This window comes from Arachis hypogaea, chromosome 6 (assembly GCF_003086295.3).
Source record: "Arachis hypogaea cultivar Tifrunner chromosome 6, arahy.Tifrunner.gnm2.J5K5, whole genome shotgun sequence".
Lineage (NCBI taxonomy): Eukaryota > Viridiplantae > Streptophyta > Magnoliopsida > Fabales > Fabaceae > Arachis > Arachis hypogaea.
The window spans coordinates 107778860-107794207 of record NC_092041.1 but is presented as its reverse complement, the minus strand read 5'-3'; the positions used below and the strand labels follow the sequence as shown (position 1 = coordinate 107794207).

At 32.2% G+C, this 15348-nt stretch overlaps 1 protein-coding gene and 1 pseudogene across 1 annotated transcript; one reads left to right on the top strand and one right to left on the bottom strand.

The window, feature by feature from the left end:
- The first annotated feature begins 1464 nt into the window (after positions 1–1464).
- Positions 1465–4816, top strand: LOC112697446 (bidirectional sugar transporter SWEET3-like; annotated as a pseudogene).
- Positions 4817–8432: 3616 nt separating this feature from the next.
- LOC112697443 (endoplasmic reticulum oxidoreductin-2) lies at positions 8433–15292 on the bottom strand. Its single transcript, XM_025750623.3, has 10 exons — positions 13844–15292; positions 13497–13628; positions 12205–12457; positions 11528–11638; positions 10551–10669; positions 10135–10239; positions 9824–10026; positions 9138–9261; positions 8735–8905; positions 8433–8648 (listed from the first exon to the last, which is right to left on the bottom strand). The coding sequence occupies exons 1-9, from the start codon at positions 13997–13999 to the stop codon at positions 8735–8737; spliced, it is 1374 nt and encodes a 457-aa protein (XP_025606408.1). The 5' UTR covers positions 14000–15292; the 3' UTR covers positions 8433–8648.
- Positions 15293–15348: the final 56 nt, after the last annotated feature.

Below are 15348 nucleotides of genomic sequence, written 5' to 3'. Positions count from 1 at the left end.
TAAGATAAATAGTTAATATCTACTCTAGTGTCTATATATTCTAGTAATACTAAATCTATGGATTTGCCAAATATTTTCGTAAATGTTACCATCAATTAAACTATAAGAATAATAATAATGGGATGTCACACAACTCCATAATGCAAGAAATGTCATGCTATGATCTAAGAATTAGAATTATATTTTATTTTATATAGATGCCATGGTGCATTGGAAGAAATTAAAGTAGTTAAAAAAAATGTGAAACATTCTAAAGATGGGAGTGCAAGAAACACTAGTCAATAACAATGAACTTGCTCTGTGGCTTCCCAAATATATTCCCAAAATCTGAATGGGAGCCACATCATCAATAACAGAGCATGCACTCCATTTAGTAATGTTTTTTTTTTTAACTCATTATTATTGCTCTCTAAATTGCTTTTTACAAAACTCCAAAAGCACAAGTCACTTCCCAATTTGCATTCTACACCCTTAAAATTAAAATCAAAGTATCAAACAACATACATTTGTGAAACCTATTTTTTCTTTCTATTTTCTTTTTCTTTTTACTTAATAGTTATTTATATTGAATATAAGAATTTAGAATTTATATTAGTACGAAAATTTGTAACTGTTTTTCTATATGTAAGTTTTACTTTTAATTTTAAAAAAATTGAAATCACTAAAAAAAATTTATTTAAAATTTAATTTTAATACACTATTAATATAAAAAATTTTACACCGTTATTGAATCAAATTCATACATTTAAATGACTTTTTAAATAATAAATTTAAAAATTAATTATTTTTATTAATATAATAATACACAATTAAATATATATAACTCTTTTATATTAACAGTACATGACAATTAAATTCACTTACTTATCACTAAATCGATTAAATATTAAGAATAAATAAACAAAAGTACATGTAAAAGAGTTTAAGATAGAAAAAATACACATCAAAATGTGTAAATATCAAAATATACCTTAAAAGTTATTTTTAATAAATAAAAATACACAAAAAGATTTCGTAAATATAAAACTTTACAAACGACATGACACTTTGCAGAGACAGAGCCTTAAAATAAATTTTTTGGGGGCAAATTTTTTTTTTTTTTGTCAAATCCAATTTCAAGATGTTATATTTGAATTAAAAAGAGAATTCATACAAAAAAAAAAACTAATTATTATTTTTTCAACTCTTATTTTGTCTAAGATTTGGCCAATTAAACTAATTTCACTCTTTAAAAAAACTAGTACTAAGTGTATTTTTATTCACTTACTCAAATATTAGTATAAACAATATATTCTAAAGATGACATAAAAAAAAATGTTAATGTGACACGTTGGAAATTGTCAAAAACGGATGGTCCAAATCTAGTGCCATCTAGCACTAACATAAGATTCAATAGAAAAATATCTTTTCTCTAAGCTACTAGCTATAACTATAACTATTACTATTAGTGTCCAGAACTAGCATATATTATAGTAGAATTTTTGCATATTAGCCTCTAGTATTTAGCAAGTTGAGCCAAAAGCTTCTTAATTTGAACAGAATATTTTGTGTCCACAATTTATTTTTCTTCTTTAAATTTTTTATTTTTTTCTTCTTCTACAGTATTTTCAACAAGTTATAAATAGAGCATCATCAAGGGTCTTCTAAGTGCAAAATCAAGTATCTTCATTCAATCTAACTTTATAGAGAGAGAGAGAGAAGAGGAAATTAAATTAAAGAACCAAACATGGCAGAGAGCTTTCGCATGACTGTTGCTGTTATTGGTACTATTTAATTTCTTTGCATCATTAGCATTATTCATCCTCGCCAATTACTTATTACATGACAGTTTAATCAAACATATTAAATTATTTGAGAATTCTCAAAGAAGTGTGTTAACGGCAGTAATTTTTGTGTTTTGTAATCATTAATTGATTATTAATAGTATTTTTAATGGTGTGAGATTTAATCTAATTGTAAAAGATCACTCACTTTTTTTTAATAGTTAAGTGCTGACCTTAAAACACAAAAATTATTGGTCTTCTAGACTTTTCTATTCTAAAATACTATTTTTCACATAAAAACGACTGCACGTACGTTCGTATATATTTTAATTATTTTTATTATTATGTCCATCAACAACCCAAAAAAAAAAATGAACCATTTCTTGGTATTTTTGTTCTTGCAGGGAATGTTGCTTCAGTGGCCCTTTATGCTGCACCAACGTATGTCATTTCATTTCAGCGCTATAATTTTACTACTTTTATTTATTTATTTTTGAATGCAGTTAATTTAATGTGAAATTAATAGCCGAAAGTCATTAGATGATAATTAAGTCAAATCTGTCAAATTATTTAATGACTCTCACCTGCCAATTTCACATGAAGTTAACTGCATATGAGTTTTCACTTTTTTTTTTCTCCACCCGAAAAAAGGAAATGATGTTAATTAATGACGTGTTTGTTGTTGATGATGAATAGGGTGACATTTAAGAGAGTGATAAGGAAGAAAAGCACAGAGGAGTTTTCATGCATACCATACATAGTGGCACTGCTGAATTGTCTGTTATTCACATGGTATGGATTGCCAGTGGTGAGTTACAAATGGGAAAACTTTCCTCTGGTCACTGTTAATGGAGTTGGGATTGCTTTTGAGCTCTCCTATGTTCTCATTTATTTCTTCTTTGCTTCCCCAAAAGGAAAGGTAAGTCGTATTATCAACAGCTTCTTCTTGATCAACAGTAGTCATGATTATAGTTGAAAAATGTTTTATGGTGATTTAATTAATTTGTTTTTTAAGGTGATGGTTTAATCAAGAATGTGAAAAATTGTCGGATTTAATAATGTTAGTCATAAAATGTTTTATATAGTTATTTAATGTTTAAAGGCGGACAGAATTGATTGTTTTTAACCAATATTTTTAGTCATCAACTCAATTTTTTAGTCCATATTATTAAATGTTGTTGATTAACTGCTAACAAAAATAATAAATTTTGCTATCTTCTAGCATTTCTCATATTTAATTAAAAGTGGTTATTTATATGAAAATGTCTTTATATAAAAATAATATATAAAATATTAACACATTATATCAAACAATTTAGCGAAACACTCATTTTTAATTATTATCTTCACACAAAAATATTTTTATGTAAGTAATCATTTTAATCAATTATAAAAGTAATGTTTTTATTAAATGTTGATGTAAAACTTGTTTACGCAAAGGTGTATATCAAATTTTTTTTTTTTTCATGCTAACCATCTCTATATGTTCTGCATCACATATTCTGTAAACAAGAATAACAAAATTTACCTGCATGCATGCAAGCATGGACAAAAATTAGAACACGTTTTCTAAAACTCTTAACAATTTTCAGGTGAAGGTAGCCATGACAACAATACCAGTTCTTATAGTGTTCTGCGCCATCGCAATCGCATCGGCTTTCGCCTTTCCTGGTGACCATGGTCACCGGAAGCTCCTCGTGGGCAGCATAGGCCTCGGAGTTTCTGTAGCAATGTATGGATCTCCTTTGGTCGTAATGGTAAGTTAATTGTTTCCCACTAAACAATAATAATAAAATAATAACTTAAATGGAAACAGAGCAAAGCAAGAAAAGACTAGAGAGTAGGTTTAAATCAGTGACGGATCTAGATGAAATATTAGAGGGAAACAAAAATTATTTACACAATAAAATAAGACTAAAATAAAAATTTTAAAAAAATTAAATTAAAATTTACATGTAAAATATTAAAATTAGGGAGGGTCGTTAACCCCCTTTCTTTCTACCTGGCTCCGCCCCTGATTCAAATAATAAACAAAATAGCGAAAATCCACTTTAATTTATTAACTGGTTTTGAAAGTGCTCTTGATATGTTTTGTCCACTACTTAGAGTTTTGTTTTGATGTGAATAGTTACGCGTGACCAAATTAAATTGAGCATATTATAATTTTGATTTTGATTTTTCAGAAGAAAGTGATACAAACAAAGAGTGTGGAATTCATGCCACTACCTTTATCTTTGTGCTCATTCTTGGCGAGTTCACTGTGGCTAACATATGGAATCCTCATTCGGGATATATTCGTTGCGGTATGTATTCATTAATCATCATATATAGTATTCACCATTTTTTCAGTAAACTCCAAAAATTCCATTGCTATTTAAAATATTCAAAAAATAATAAATTCTACTAAAATAAAATTTTCAAAAAAAAATCATTTTTCTACAAAATAGTTTCTAAATTCCTCTAATATATGTTTTAAAAATGCTAATATTCCAGTGGTTTTAGTAATTACTAATATTCTTAGAATAGATTCTTAGAATACTTGATACGACACTTGTTATAGTTACTTATGTTTGTGATGACAGGGACCAAGTGTGGTTGGAACACCCTTAGGCATTCTCCAACTTGTTCTCCACTGCAGATACTGGAAAAGGAAAGACAATGTGGAACAGCAAAAAGGGGACACAATAGAAAAGTTGGACTTAGAAAAGGGTACTCTTGCAAATAATTATAATGGGGACTTAGTAGGAAAGGGAAATTTGGATAATATTATTAATAATGTGACAAACCATAGCAACTGCAATTCTTCATGATCCATGAGACAATTAGCTATGATGATTTTGTTAACAACACCATAGGTTGAACGTTTGAAGGTTCTCAACAATCAAGTTATTTTAAGATTCGGGGTTTATTACTACTATTATTATGTTCATGTTAATTTTCTTGTTTCTTTAGACAACTAAGTTACCCGTGTAATCATCAAAGCTAGTGTTGTGCTAACGAGTGTATTCATCATCACATAAATTTTATTATATATAGTTCTAATTTTTGTTGCACTTTCTCTTTTACTACATTATTATTGACTTTGATTTGTAACATTTTGGAGGCTTGGTTTGATACTGGGTTTGGTTCACACATTAGCTAGTAAATAAAAACAGAACCCATGTGTGTGTAAAGAGGATAGTGTGGGTGTGTTATCAAAAATAAATATATATGAAAAATTTAACGAAATGCTTTTAAGTTAATAAGTGGCAAGGAAAATATTGTTACATGAACCCATTTTTAATATGGACACTATACAAAAGAAAGATAAAAAAGGAATGGAAAAACAAAAGTTCAAGATAGACGAAAATAAAAATATTGTAGGGCACTAACTCTTTTCTTGTATTAATTTTCTAAATAACGAAGATTATGTTATACTTGTTTTTATATTTTGGGTGGAGATCCTCTCTTATGTGGTTTGGAATTTCTTTTTCTTTTTTTTTTTAAATCTAACATTGAATTAAAAGTTTAATTGACCATAAACAATTTGTATAAAGTTTCATAAATTTGAAATGAGGAATATTATAGGCTAAACAAATTTGGATATAGCCGGTATTTAGCATGAAATGCCTAAGAATGGGCACTATATAGGTGATTTGCAATAATAATAGACCCAAAAAAAAAAGTTAAGGCATTGTCTGAAAAATAGAGTTCTCCAGGGACAAATTTGCTTTTGTATTTAAATTAATAATTAATTGTGTATTTAAATTATTTTTAATTAATAAAACTAAAAATGCGTGTTTGGATCAAAATAGTATTTATTATTAAAGGTATAAACATAGCGAAATTAAAGAAGAAATTAGGAAAATAGATCCTCTCCATTTTTTTTTGTCACTGAAGAGGATAAAGTATAATCTCCCACCTTTAATTCTACAAGTGGAACCAGAAATAAATGAGAGAGAGAATGCAATGAAGAATGAGATCTTCCACTGATAACATCCAGTTTTTTTTTTCACTGGAGAAGATCCACTCCCAAGAAATTAGTGGTGAGACCAAAAACATGAGGGGTAGTGTTAGGACTTAGGAATATACCATAATCCTCGTATTATATCACAAACACTTGAAAGTTTGAGATTTGTATATGAAAAGTCAAGTATTTTCGTTGTTCCTTTTACAATATAATTTGAGAAATTTAAACGCACATTTTGTCAAAAGTATAGATGCTCATGTTTTGAAGAGATCCTGGATAAATATTTGGCAAGATCATACAATTCTAAACAATATATGTCATTGATAAAGTCACTATGCAAGATATGTTTTCAACCTATTACCAAACACAAACATAAACGTCAATCATCGACCTATTTATCATTTTATTGAGTTCGAACAGTTGCCGTTTAGATGTAAAAAACATGACCCAAACATCGGTTGGGAAGACTATATATAATAGGGAAAGTGGGGAAGGATTTGAAGACAACTACAAAATCGTACAAGCTCTAATAGGGTAGACTATAATAGGAGTAAATACCCATAGTTGTCCCTGAGATTCACGCAAATACCCATAATAATCCCTAAGATTCCGATTTCCCTATTGTAATCCTCCAGATAGAGCTCCGAGTACTCAAAGTGATCCCTGGGTATATTTCTGGTGATGAGTCATCACTGGAGTGCTGACGTGGACTCGGTTTGCCACGCTGGAGGGCTCCCAACGGCTAGCTGAGCTGGCGAGTTTCCAATTTGTACCCAGATTAGTCCCTCCTATTATATTTAACCCTAAATCCCCAAATTCTCATACACTTCATCTCTTCCTCTTGTTCATCTCTTCTTCTTCTTCTTTCAAGCATATCTCAAAGGTTTTGCTTGTAGAGTTTGTAAATTTCAGGTTAACTTTTATTTATTTATTTATTTTTCTTTTCTCTTTGGTTTGCAGGTAAATTTTATGAGAAGGTCTGTGAGGCATGTCATATTACTTTGAATAAGATTGCTATTCTTGGTGACAATGGAGTTATTATTCCCGGAGGTGTAAGAATAGGTAAGTGATGGTTCATTACATCTCAATCTTGAATGTTTTGTTTGCTTGGCATACTTGATCTGATATACTTACCCTGCGGACGAATTTTATTTTCTATTACTCAGGTACCCCTGCCATGACTTCAAGAGGATGTTTAGAAGCTGATTTTGAGACAATGGCTGAATTTCTGTTTAGAGCCGCGCAACTTGCAAACGTATTGCAGAGGGAGCATGGGAAAATGCAGAAGACAGTTTTGAAGGGGCTTGATAGCAGTAGGGAGGTTGTTGATCTCCGGGCTCGGGTTGAAGCTTTTGCAACTCAATTCGCAATGCCTGGTTTTGACATTTGAAGATGATATGGCTGGTGGTTTGCCATTATTAATTGTTCATAATATATGCTATAGGAGTGGGTCGCCCTGCCTGATTGCTGCAAAAGCGACTCATCTTGGACTGCAATATATTTTGTTGTAAAAGCTCTGGATCTTCTTCAGAATCAAATTTGGATGGAGCTTACACAGCGCTACAGGCATGGAAATCTGCAATCACTGATGACCCAAAGAAAAATCTAGGAACATGGGTTGGTCCAAATGTGTGTTCTTACAAAGGGGTTTTTTGTGATTTTACTGAAGATGAAATGGGTGCATCTGCATCAGCATTCCCTGTAGTTGCAAGCATAGATCTCAACCATGCAAATCTCCAAGGAACCCTTATCAAAGAGTTATCTTTACTCACTGACATGTCCCTTTTCCACCTTAACAGTAACAGTTACTTCTCCGGGACAATCCCTCAAGAACTCTTCTACAAGAATCTTGATGCATTGTTTCTCAACAACAATCAATTTGAAGATGAAATTCCTCAGAATCTTGAAAATTCTCCTGCATCAGTGATAAATTTAGCCAACAACAAGTTGAGTGGAAACATCCCAGCAAGTTTTGGATTCATGGGTTATAGAAAGACAACACCTGATGCTTGATGGTATATACAAGCCAGACAATTTATGTTTCACGTGACATGCTTGAAAGAAGAAGAAGAGATGAACAAGAAGAAGAGATGAAGTGTCTGAGAATTTGGGGATTTAGGGTTAAATATAATAGGAGGGACTAATCTGAGTAGAAATTGAAAACTCGCCAGCTCAACCGTTGGGAGCCCTCCAGCGTGGCAAACAGAGTCCACATCAGCACTCCAATGATGACTCATAACTAGAAATATACACAGGGACCACTTTGAGTACTCGAAGCTCTATCTGGAGGACTACAATAGGGAAATAAGGATCTTAGGGATTACTATGGGTATTTACGTGAATCTGAGGGACGACTATGGGTATTTACTCCTATAATAGGGAAGACTATGTTTTCATGCATGTTCTAAATCTTGAGACAATCCATGCACTCGAGTTTCATGAATACGTGATGTTCTAGTTGAAAATAAAATAGTATTCTCGAAAATGCTATGCACAGGTACAAAAATTTAATCTGCAAACGATACGCACCGTATAAGCTAAATCCAATCTAGACTGCTATATAATCCATGCAACAGATTGGATCTTCTGATTCAATTCTACCTTCTTTCGTTTGGTAAAGAAAGCATCCCGGGGTAAGAGTTGCATTTGAGACATTCCCATTTTTAAAATAAAGGTGAATGGTGGAAGAAAATGTAAAAAATGTCTTTTAATACTAAAAATGAAAGTGAAAGATGGGCTCACGTCCCAAGTATAATATCTTCTATTAATTTCTATTTTTTTTTTCCATTCTATATTCAAATATTTATTGTCAATGTTTGAGATATTTCACATAGCTTTCACATCCTCGCAAAATTTTGAAACCATGACTATGGTTTCCTTACTACTAAAGCCTGATCATGTGAAAAGTTAACAACAGAACTGTCACCAATTACATCCTGCATATACCACAAGCAATGCTTTCTGTGTTAGCTTAGAACAACACCAGAAAAAGAGAATGCAAATTAAAAAGAGAGAACGTTACCTATGATTTAAGCAGTTTGGACCAAACTTTTTTCAATGAGCTAATTAATGTTGGAGATCCTTCCACGATTCTTTCAGCTGCAGGTCCCATTTCATTGGCAATTTTCACAGATTCTGAAAGTCGGTTAAGAAGATTCATCAATGCAATTACTTCATTCCTTTGCAACTGTAGCTGAAGAACATCAAATTAAATTGTATTGGTCACTCAGTCATATTATGCTGGATTTCTTTAAATGAAAAATATGCAAGTGATACTTGAGTGTTGTTAACACCATGAATGCTCCTCAACTATCAAATGATGCGCTTATGAGAATTATAACAAGGTCAACATAGAAGCATTGATTTCAGGCTACGTGCAAAAAGGGCAAGAACAAGAACTCAAAAGGTCCAGCAAATGTACTTACCGTTCGACCAAGGTTTTCTTGACCATCATCCGAGAAGAGAATCTTTAATGCAGTCCCCAGACCAAGAACCTGAAGCTTTCCCCATAATCGACACTTCTCGCATCCTACACAATCCATCAGTGCACTGCATTCCACAAATTGATTATTAAATTGATGGCAAGATATATCAACGGAAGCAAAGAGTAAATAAAATTAAATAAGTAAAATCATAATAAAAGGAATATAAGAAGTCTGACTGCTTTATAAGTAAAATCATAATAAAAGGAATATAAGAAGAGTCTGACTGCTTTCGGACCCTGAAAAGTTAAATTCAGCACTTGAGAAGTCCAGACAAACCCCCTCCCATCCATCAGGAGGTGGAAATTTGGAAAACGATGCTTCAGAAACGAGAAATCAAGATTCCAAAACACAAAATATGTTGAAAGGTAGAAACATATTACTGGCTTAAAACAGAGATGGGGTAAATTTGAACTAAAATACAACTATATATCCTTTCCCCATAAACTTTTGCAAACCTAATATAAAATATTTGAAAATAGAGAAAATTCTAAAATTGCTAACCATTCATTCAAAATAATTTGGCTACATAAAGCTGTTCGGAATGGAGTAAATCACACCAAAGCACTAAGTTATCAATGGATAATGGTAAGGCGTGCAATATGTCCAGCAGTTGTTATACGCAGTACCTGATGTTTCTGAATTGATGTTGAATTTTCTGTTTTAACTCAGGTCCACGTTGGCCTTTCCACAGCTTAGCCTCATCAAATGGAACTGGACATGCAGCTTGAAGTTCAGGGTTGTAAAGTAGCTGTTTTATCAAGGATTGTGTCTTAAGATCCTCAATAGGGTTACCAGTATCATACTCGGCCTGTTCCAGATAATCTGCAGCCTGAAGTGGTATTCAGTTGAAAGTTAAATCCAGTATTTCTAAATGATGAAATATTATGATTGATCATGTGAATTACTATAATTTTGAAGCTGGAGAATTTCCACTCACTTTTGTTACTGCTCGAAGGACAAAGAGAAATGTGAAGTACAGATTTCTGACCCGATCAGGGTATTTATGGACTCGGTCATACAACAAGCTAAGATTTTGTCCCCACTGAATAATTAGAGAGAGAGAAGTAAGTTAGACACTCTTATTGAGTAGTATTAGATTACAGAGTACTGTATTTAACATAGACGAAGTTTAGTGCATTAAAAGATCACTAACTTCAGTGTGCAAGCCACAAGGTCCATTTTTATCAAAAGAAAATTAATGAAACTTCACAGCAGCATAACATAAACCAAATAGCAGCCTATTTGAAATATTAAATAGGCAATGAAGTGCATAAATGATAAATCCTCAAAACTATAAATGTTTAATTCCAACAGAAATTAAACTACTGCTGAGAAGAGGAGCCTGAGATTTACCAAATTCATAGCTTCATCAAGTAGATAATCAGCAGCTATGTGTACTGAAATGGAGGAGTGAAGGCCTGATATCAATTTATACAAAATCTTTTCTTCCTGGCATAATTCTTCAGATGGATCTGCAGAAGAAAATTTTCTCAATAACAAGGGATGCAAATTAAGATAGCCAAGTCTGAGCAGCTCCATATAAACAGATAAACTTCAATGTGCCATAGGTCGTAGAGAAAACATGTCAACAATTTTCATTATCAGATTAAAGATATCTTTTTGTGAAAAGAAATGGAAGATATAGCATGACTAATCATAGTCTAATGCACATTATCCACTCTTAAAGTTACAAACAAGATAGATGATTGCTGGAAAAAAAAGATAAAAAATAAAAAAGTACAACATAAGAAGAAGTAGAGATTAAAAAAACAGAGTGGTAATTTTTACGGTCATTAGTCTGTGATACATTATATGATAAGAGGAAGAAAAGGTATTATCAAACTAACTAAACCTTAAAGGATTCTTATATTACTAGACAGGTTTAACCCTACATTATAAAAGTTCGCTGGTTCTGAGAATTTATGCCTCATTAAAGTAAGAGCTACAGTAACCCAACTACCACAATTCACTGCTTAAGGGATTGGGACAAGCATTACGGGCCCAAATGGTAAAAGCAAATATGAATAAGGGAAGTGTGCAGGAGGGGTGAGGTATATATGTGTTGTGTGCTTCATCATAACAGAATCATTGTGAGAGGAGTGGGGTATAAAATGGGAAACGGACTTGAAGTTAGTGAGGAAAATATTAATATTGGGAGACACTGAGTTGCTACAGTGCTCAGAACTTGTATCTCTGTTTCTGTTATATGCACTTTCATATTTTTCCTGGTTTATAATATGTGTGTTCCTATCAACCTCACAGTATTTGAAAAACAAAAGATGAAAAGAAAACTAGAGTTTAACTACATAAGCTTTTAGAAGATGACTTACATTTGGGGCAGTTTTCGGAGTAGACAGCATCCCATATCCTTCTCGCAGATGGACCAGTGTAACCAGTGTACCTTTCGGGATTCAATTGGAGATTCACATATGTCATCTCATCTACAAATATAAACATATTTCAGTGAGATGCTTGTTTTCCAGAAAGAAGTTCAGAATAAAATTATTGAACTCTGATATGCTAACAACATAGAAAGTACTATGCAGTATGCAGGAATTCTATGTTGCCACATATCATACAATATTAAAAGACTTAATTTGAAGTGAATAATTATTACTACAATGACGTGGCACCTTGCTTTCTGATCGATCATTAAATTGAAAATTAAACATTAAGGGTGCGTTTAGTTTGCATTTTTATTTTTTGTTTTCATTTTCAGTGTTTTCTGTTTTCTGGATTTTGTGAAGGAAAAAGTGAAAATAGGACAAAATCCAGAAAACAGAAAACACTGAAAATGAAAAGAGAAAAAGAAAACGCAAACCAAACGCACTCTAAATATTTTGGGCCATGAGGTAGGTCAAACACAAACTATCAGCAAATTGGATCTCACCCAATTTGTTTATCAATACTACTCCAATGTTTCAGTATTGATATCTGATTTCATAGGAGCACCTAAAACTATGTCTGAAAAGAATTTACATGTAAATTAATATCTACAGTGGCTCACCATTGTCAGTCTCATCATCATTTGTCCAGGGATTGTCTATTTCAGTCCATCCTCTGAAAGCTTTACTATCTAATGTACGGTCAACAGCTGCCTCAGGTTTTCCTTCTTGACAAACAAGGTCATTTAGTGAAAGGCGACCAGGCTTCTTGAATGACTCGGGGAACTCATTTTCCGGACATTCACAAACACTACAATCTCGCAACCTACACATGCCATCATCGGGCCAAAATGGACAGTCACACCATAACTTGACCTGCAACAAATACCATCAAACAGTCTTTAGCACAGGAAAAACATAAAGGTTGATAACACAATATAACATGCGACGAAGTGGTTAGCATCAATAGCATGCCCACACTATGTGTATCATTAGAGGTATCTTTTAACTATTTGAGTACAATAGTTGCATAATATCATGAGTACCTCCTTGTTCTCAATAATAATCTTCCCAAACCAACATCACCCAATAACATGAATATTGTTTTCAAACTTGAGGATAGTAAATTCAATATTTTAGAATCCATTATGCAGGTAGCATAGTTTCAACTGAAGGCCAACAATAATGTAGAAGGATTTGCATGTGCTGCACATAGAATCAGAAGTTTCATGTCTCCCTAACAAGAGTTTCATGCCATTTCTTGAGTCATCTGGTTTCTTCAGCTCTGTTCAGCTGTATATCTTATTTTTAATTCCTAGCTCATACCTCAACACAACCTTTCCACTTGAAAAACCTACATGTAAGCCTAAAGCACTCTATAAAGTCAAATCATTTATTTGGAAAACTTAGATCAATAGAATTAAAACCAATGACTTCTTGCAGGTTCAAAGGCCAAGTAAGGTTATTGCCCTTGATGTATTTGTTATGTGTCGGACAAATTCAAAATCAATTAGACAAATGTTTATGCATCGTCCTATGGGTGCTTTCTGATGGAATTCCTTGTTTCTCATCTTTGGTGAGTGTTGGGTGTGCCTTGCAAGTTTAAAACCTTAGCTCAGTTTCTTTTTTTTTTAAATATTTGTTTTGTTTGCATCACACTAATCTTACGGTCCTGGCTACAGTATTTCGACCATGATAAAATTACAGCAGTTTTTATAGATGTGGTTCTCTCTGATTTCTACAAGAATTTGCACACAAAAAATACATAGTAAGACTAGAAGTTCCTCTTCCAACCTAAAGGTTTTGGATTTTATCATATTTTAATGTAACCAAGAGAATCAACACATCGAGGATTCGGATCTTAGTCAATAGGAAATTCAAGAAAAATGTATACAAGAAGTAACAACAAGCAAACCTTAAAATATCGAAAAAATGGAGTTTTCACAAGCTCTTGAAGGGATGGGTGTAACACTCCCTCATTAAGACGATTCACAGTTTCATAGTCACAACAACAATCCTCCACCATGCCACTATACTTTGGTTCACCCTGCGATGAAGAAAAAACAAAAATTAACCAATGACACTACTGAAACAAAATCAACTATAAGAAAGTTATCAAGTCACACAGCAGAGAAAAGCAATGTATGAAGAACATTTCTTCTATTAGGGGTTAGTGCAGGATTGAGAGTCTATCTAACAATGGAAATCAAAACAAGAATTTCGAAAGAAACTTCAAATGTGGGTTTAGAAAAGTGAAATTACCGGGGAACAGGGACATGCACTGAAGAGAGGAATTCTTGAAGAAGTTTTGGAAGACATGGTCACGGCAACAAAGACGCCGACAAGAGCAACCGCCACACAAACCCATCGCAAACCGCTATCCTTCTTCTTCTTCTTCTCAATTTCCTTCTTCACCATCACCCCCCTCGACCTACCTCAATGCACCCAGAAAAACAACCAGTGAGAGAATCGCGGGGTTTCTGGTGGAAATCAGAAACAATTTCCACCTGTTACAATGTGAGTTGGTCCAATAGAAAGAATGGCAATCGATCCGTTGAAAGTAAGAACCCTAAGATACCAAATTCAAAGCTTGTTTTTGCTTTACTACTAGTGTCTGTTTGTGTTGTGTGTGCATTTATTATGACGAAGAGTCGAAGAGGTAAGAAAACGGAGGTGTTAGTTGTGACGTGCGAATGTGATGGCAAGAATTGAAAACTGGGGCGCTGTTAATGGTGCCAAACGGTGGGCAGGAACATTCCAAGAAACACTGCAATTTACAAGTCAATTTCTTACACCGTTGGAAGTTGAAACACTGTGGGCCCCATGCGAGGCAAACTTGTTTGGGTCAAGGCTTTCTTGTTGGGGTAGAAACAGGCCCACAGGCCCAGAGACAATTCTATGAGAAGGAGACTACCTGTCTGCCCTCTCGTCCATAGCAATTAGATATTTTTTATTTACACAAAATATTGCACTATACTTTTCAAAGAGTTTAAGGGATTTGTTAAAAAAAGATTTTTTTTAATGAAAAAAAGATTTTTTTTTATTTTTTAATGTGTTTGGAAAATATTTAATAGTAAAAGTAAAAATACTAAAAAAATAAAAAATATCTTTTTGAGAAGCTGTAATTTACATCTTTTTTTAAAGATCTCTTTTCTTTAAAAAAAGATATTTTTCATGTAATAAATAAAAAAAGTATTTTTATATTGTTATACCTAAACATAATTGATAAATAAAAAGATCTTTTTGTATAAGATATCCAAATATAAAATTACTTTTACTTTTACATAAAATCTTTTAAAAAAAATAATTCGAAAAAAGATCTTTTCTTAAAAACTACCCAAACAAGTCATAATTTTAATATTTTGATAGTGTAATTTTACACTATTTTATAATTATATTTGTTTTCTAATAATTATTTATTTAATTAATAAAAAAATTATTTTTATTGATATAATATTATATAATTTAGTGACGTGTAAAATAATTTTACATTGAGAGTACACAAAAAAAATAACATAATTAACTTATAAATATTAGACTCTCATTTTTCATTTTTTGCAATATAATTATTTTGTATTAAAGTAGAACATTTCAGTTAATAGATGTATATTGTTATTGCATATTTAAATAATTTAAAAATATTTTTGTTAATAATGAAATTAAAAAATATTTTTATGAACAACAATGCATTTTTGCTGCCTAATAATGCCTTTCACTAAAAATTTTCATTTCCACTAAGAAAAAACAAAAAAGCAATAAAATAAAAA

What these genes read in the sequence shown, in the direction of transcription:
- LOC112697443 (XM_025750623.3), bottom strand. Translation starts at nt 13,999, where the DNA reads ATGGTGAAGAAGGAAATTGAGAAGAAGAAGAAGAAGGATAGCGGTTTG. An exon ending in GTGCATGTCCCTGTTCCCCG is followed by an intron (nt 13,629 to 13,843) that starts GTAATTTCACTT and finishes TCTTCATCGCAG; the next exon opens with GGTGAACCAAAGTATAGTGG. An exon ending in CTCCGAAAACTGCCCCAAAT is followed by an intron (nt 10,670 to 11,527) that starts GTAAGTCATCTT and finishes TTTCTTCTGCAG; the next exon opens with ATCCATCTGAAGAATTATGC.